This window comes from Nerophis ophidion, linkage group LG22 (genome assembly GCF_033978795.1).
Source record: "Nerophis ophidion isolate RoL-2023_Sa linkage group LG22, RoL_Noph_v1.0, whole genome shotgun sequence".
Classification (NCBI taxonomy): domain Eukaryota; kingdom Metazoa; phylum Chordata; class Actinopteri; order Syngnathiformes; family Syngnathidae; genus Nerophis; species Nerophis ophidion.
Window position 1 is genome coordinate 3,951,190 of NC_084632.1, and position 6,000 is coordinate 3,957,189.

Consider the following 6,000-nt stretch of genomic DNA (forward strand, 5'->3'; position numbering starts at 1 on the left):
GGAGGTGGGGGGCGTGGTCAGGGGGTGGGGCGGGGGGCGTGGTTAAGGTGCGGCGTATAATTCACTAATTCGAGTATTTCATATATATATATGTATGTATGAAATACTTGACTTTCAGTGAATTCTAGCTATATATATTTATTTTATTATATATATATAAATAAAAGAAATAGTTGAATTTCCGACGGCACCTATCAAATACACAGTAATAAAAACACAGTTCTACTAACTGTACTGTGCTTGCTGGTTACTAAAAAAAAACAACAACAACACTTACCTTTCACTATTTGAGTAACCTTTGTTCTGCCATTTGCGTATTGGCGAGCGATCTCCGAATCCGGGAACATCTTTCACGGATTTGTTGTAGACATTCGCCAATGAGAACGGGATGTTGCTTCCAGCTATCAGCACAGCCATCTTTGTCCCGGCATAAGTTACACCATTGGGTCTCCATTTTGCGAGGTAGCCCATAATACTGGGTTGTGAACGATGCTGCGCTGCGGACGCTTTGTGCTTCGCTGACCGTTCATGGCTGAGTATAACCGTTCGGCCACCGTGTTCAATGGAGAAGTCTGTTCTACAAAATTTGCCGGCAAAATACCCATTCCCCTTCGAACTCTCCTGGATAAACTGAAATTCTTGTTTCCAATCGTTCTGGAACTTGCAAGCGTATTTCTTCATTTTGCTCGTCGACGGTGTAATATATTGGGTTGGAGTCAATAACCAGGCGACGTGATGAAGTTATGTCTCTTTACTGTGGGCTTCAGAACAGACTCCCTAATGCATGTTCCTTGACTGCACTTAAATGTAGAACAGGGGTAGGGAACCTATGGCTCTAGAGCCAGATGTGGCTCTTTTGATGACTGCATCTGGCTCTCAGATAAATCTGAGCTGGCATTGCTTAACACGATAAATAATGAATAATTCCACTTGTAATCACAGTGTTAAAAATAATGTTCAAAATATAAAACATTCTCATGCATTTTTAATCCATCCATTCGTTTCTACCGCACCTGTTCAAGAAGTTGCGTTAATGGTAAGAAGTTATTTATTTATTATTGGTTAGTGTGGGGCTTGCCCTCCTGGGGGTTCTTCAGACCACCAAGCACCGACATGAGAGCCTGTTTCAGGGTTACATTATTGTTTTATTTTTCAATAAGTCTCTCAGTTGCTTTCCAGCAATTGTATTTTTCTTTTTCGTTTTCGCTCGCGCTCTGGCTCCAGCCCCAAACCCGTCTCTCCTCCTGGCTGCTGCTTATAACAGAGTGACAGGTGATTAGATAACAAGGCCCAGCTGGGCCATCTACGCGCCTGTCGCTGATTTAGAGGCCGGTCCTGGCAACACCCCAGTTCATTGCAGGCCCACAGGCCACGCCCCCTCCATAGTTAGCTTCAGAATAACAATGTTATTACAAAGAATAAGAGACCTCTTATACTCTAGAAATGTTGGTCTTACTTAAAAATGGATGTGTTTAGTTGTGTTCAGTTTTTAAAAAAATATTCTATGGCTTTTACGGAAATACATTTTAAAATATTTGGCTTTTTGGCTCTCTCAGCCAAAAAGGTTCCCGACCCCTGATGTAGAATATATTTACATTCTATCCTATGTACAGTAGATGGCAGTATTGTCCTGTTTAGGAGGGTAACAACATTGAGTCAGGTCTGGAGCTGGAGGGGGCGTGGCCTCCAGCTCCGCCTGAATTTCGGGAGATTTTCGGGAGAAAATTTGTCCCGGGAGGTTTTCGGGAGAGGCGCTGAATTTCAGGAGTCTCTACCGGATAACCCAGGAGGGTTAGCAAGTATGCTCGGGGGCCATTTGCGGCCGGCAGCTAATCGTTTACCGGCCCGCCACACATTCTGCAAAAATTGCAAAATTGATAGCATTGCAAAAATTTGAAAAAAACATTTTTAAAAAAGTGGAATGAGGTGAAATCTAATGAGAAAGAGTGGCAATGATAATACAAGCAAGACAATAGATAAGAATATTTGCTCAGTAGGGGAGGCTAGGGGGGCGAGTGGGGTGGTGAAAATATTCAGCGCTTCCGTAATGTTTTCAGATCAACTAGGGCGATGCGAATTCAATTTATAGCGCATAGATCAGGGTGTCAAACTCAAATACAGAGTGGGACAAAATTTAAAACGGAACAAATTAACCTTTAAATAGGGACCCAAACAAGTTTTGCAATGAATATTGAACAAGCAAGGCTTAAAGAGGGCAGCACGGTGGAACAGGGGTTAGTGCATCTGCCTCACAATACGAAGGTCCTGAGTAATCCCGGGTTCAATCCCGGGCTCGGGATCTTTCTGTGTGGAGTTTGCATGTTCTCCCCGGGACTGCGTGGGTTCCCTTCCGGGTATTTGGGCTTCCTCCCATGTACCAGGCAGAGCTTCTATAACGTAATAGTGCAAAATCAACTTTCAAAAAACATCAGTGGTATATTAAATAAAATGTAATTAAAAACATTAATGCCTCTTTTCTATTTGCAGCCTTCTGAGGTAAATATCAACATTAACTTTTTCCACAGGCTAATAAATTCAAAAATAAAATAAAAATGAGGTGGGCGGGGTTTGGTAGTAGCGTTCCGGAAGAGTTAGGATTCTGGGTATTTGTTCTGTTGTGTTTGTTGTGTTACGGTGCGGGTATTCTCCCGAAATGTGTTTTGTCATTCTTGTTTGGTGTGGGTTCACAGTGTGGCGCATATTTGTAACAATGTTAAAGTTTTTTATACGGCCACCCTCAGTGTGACCTGTATGGCTGTTGACCAAGTATGTGTTTGTGAAAGCCGCATATATTATGTGACTTGGCCAGCACACTGTTTGTATGGAGGAAAAGAGGACGTGACGACATGTTGTAGAGGACGCTAAAGGCAGTGCCTTTAAGGCACGCTCCCAATATTGTTGTCCGGGTGGAAATCGGGAGAATGGTTGCCCAGGGAGATTTTCAGGAAGGGCACTAAACTTCAGGACTCTCCTGGTAAAAGCGGGAGAGTTGGCGAGTATTAGCGGTGAATGTGGTGTTACCGGCGGGCCAGCTCTAATGTTAATTTGATATTGCCTCAAGGGTCAAATTAAATTAAACGGGGGCCCAGAGTTTGACACCCATGGCATAGATGGTCTCCCAAAGCTTTGGATTAAAAATATCAAAATAAGCTACTCTGTCTGGGATTAATTTAAAACCAGCTTATGTGTCATTGAAAGAACTTGGGAGTGACCAGTATCTTAAATTCCCTGGGAGGAAGAGCTGGTCCAAACAACACAGGAGCCAATCAGAGAGCAAAGAATGCATCCAACCCTAAAAGCGGACACTATTACTGTACTCCAGGGGTGTCCAAAGTGCGGCCCGCAGCTAATCGTTTACCGGCCCGCCACACATTCTGCAAAAATTGCAAAATTGATAGTATTGCAAAAATTAAAAAAAAGTGGAATGAGGTGCAATCTAAAGAGAAAAAGTGGCAATGTTGACACAAAGCTGCCATGCAGGCAGTTTTTTTGTTCCTTTTGTCTTTATTTTTTTTTTCCATTGCTCAAAAAAAAAAGGAGAAAAAAAATCCATGTTATAATGAATTATTACTTAAAAAATATCACTTTAAAATGTTTTATGTGGAAAAAATATTGCATATGTTGTGTGGTTGCCGTATAAAAACATAAAAGTTTCGACAAAAGAGCATAAAACAAAGAAAATAATAGATCAAACTTAAAATCGACAGATAGAAGTTGATCTTGAAATTTAAGTGTTAAAAGAAAAAAAAACTAATGAAAATGTATTACTTTACGAGTGGGGAACCTTTCGGATCTCAAATACATTTAGTAGGATTTTATTTAACTTTCCACGGTGATTACTCAAAACTATTAATTAAAATCAATGGTGTCCTGCATTATTGATCTTTGAGGGCTTTAATCGCTAAATAAAGGAACTCTGTTGAAGGAATCAATAAAGTACTATCTATCTAAATACTGCATATTTCAGTTTTACTATAAAAAACAAAGTTGTCTTTAACAGAAAAGGCATAAAACCTTATTTGTTTTACTTTATATAAACCTCAAGTTGATATAGAGATTTACTGTAAGCATTAAATAAAAAAAATAATAATTTGACTTATTTTTAACATTTTAATGACTGAGACCCTCTATGTTCCCCAGGAGCCCTAAGGGTAAAAAAAAAAAAAAAATCCATCCATTTTGTTATAGTTTTAAAATGAAAAATATCAAAATGACCCCCGCATGCTTAAATTTTTCTGTGTGCGGCCCTCTGTGGAAAAAGTTTGGACACCCCTGCTGTACTCGCACTGTAAATACAGGGCAAGTAGCAATACTGGTGCTTTTATTGGATAAGACCAATGCAGGATTCTAAGCAAACAAAAAATATATTTCACCAACAGTTTAACAATATATAAATACAATAGACCAGGGATGTCCAAAGTATAAACTAATTGTACCTTATAACAGGGGTCCCAACCTTTTTGTATCCGCGGTCCGGTCAACGCTTAATAATTTGTCCCGCGGCCCGGGGGAAAATCCTTTTTTAATTTTTCTTTGTCATGAAAAAAGGACGTTTTTGTGGTAGGTGCACTAATTGTAAGTGTATATTGTGTTTTTTTATGTTGATTTAATAAAAAATAAAAAAATAAAAAGAATAAAAAAAATTCTGCGGCCCGGTGGTTGGGGACCACATAGCTAAAACATCAAATAAAAGTAAATTATATTATCATTGTTTCTATATTTGGTGGTGCTGTGCATGCTTAACCTGGTAAAAAATAATTAAGATTCAGTCATTTACATTTTAATTGAGGTGTCGTTCTCATATATATATCCGTCCATTTTGAAGTGAAGTGAACTATATTTATATAGCGCTTTTCTCTAGTGACTCAAAGCGCTTTACATAGTGAAACCCAATATCTAAGTTCCATTTAAACCAGTGTGGGTGGCACTGGGAGCAGGTGGGTAAAGTGTCTTGCCCAAGGACACAACGGCAGTGACTAGGATGGCGGAAGCGGGAATCGAACCTGCAACCCTCAAGTTGCTGGCACGGCCGCTCTACCAACCGAGCTATGCCGCCCCATTTTCCACCGCTTATTCAATGTCCAAACAGATCTGAAACCACCATTTTAATGGCAAATATGATATTTACAGAAGGAGTAAAGATGAACATAATTAGTATTAGTCGGGTGCCAGTGGGTATTGAAGGAGACAAACCGCATTATTTCCCTTTCCGTCCTTTACCAGCCTTCGCCCCTTTGTTGCCGCCTTTAGCCGCCCGTCCTTTGTTGCCGCCTTTAGCCGCTCGTCCTTTCCCTTTGCCGCCCTTTGCTTTCTGTTCCTTCCTGTGTGTTGCCCGCGTGTCCTTCTTCATGCGACCGTCCACCACCTTGAAGACACCTTTGACGCCAGGAGGCCGCCTCACTTTCCTGCCGGCGCCCTTTTTGGTGACCACGTAGGTGACGTCTCTCTTTTCTTTGCCCACGCCGGCCTTCTTGTAGATGCTGACAACCCAGCACAAAGAAGCACGGTTATTGACGCCTGTGTGCGTGTGATCCCCCTCAAATGAAGACAAACCTCTTGAGCTGTGCCATCTTCTCCCTCTCGGAAATGTCCACCGTGTTCACAACTGCTTCTGCTTTCTTCTTAGCCTGCTCCATCTTTTTCAGCATCTGGTGAAAAAGCAGCCGTTCTTGTCAAGCGGGAAGTTGGAGAGTAAAAAGATTCCACAGGTCAGTGACTTCACTATAAAAGTGGGTGACATTGTGATCACCAGGAAGGATGAGATCACCTACCTAGGTTCCATTCTAGAGGCTAATCTTTGCTGTGATAAAATGGCAACCAAGGTCATCAAAAAGAGATTCATCTACAGAATCTCCTCTCTGGTCAACAAAAGCACCTTGAAGATTCCAGCGGGAACTCTCATTCAACCCTTCTTCGATTACGCTTGCACCTCCTGGTACCCCAGCACCTCCAAAACCCTCAAATCTAGACTCGAAACATCCCAGAACAACCTAGTCCGGT

The 6,000-nt window shown here is 41.4% G+C and overlaps 1 protein-coding gene across 1 annotated transcript in view; it reads right to left on the minus strand.

Annotated features, from left to right (window-relative positions):
- Nucleotides 1-5,092: 5,092 nt before the first annotated feature.
- The window catches only part of ftsj3 (FtsJ RNA 2'-O-methyltransferase 3), a 51,330-nt gene continuing 50,422 nt past the window's right edge, over nucleotides 5,093-6,000 (minus strand). The window contains exons 20-21 of the mRNA XM_061883051.1: nucleotides 5,554-5,648; nucleotides 5,093-5,480 (exon numbers count right to left, since the gene is read on the minus strand). Of these exons, the coding sequence (XP_061739035.1) occupies nucleotides 5,198-5,480; nucleotides 5,554-5,648 (378 nt within the window). The 3' untranslated portion in view covers nucleotides 5,093-5,197. The remainder of the gene's footprint in view (nucleotides 5,481-5,553; nucleotides 5,649-6,000) is intronic.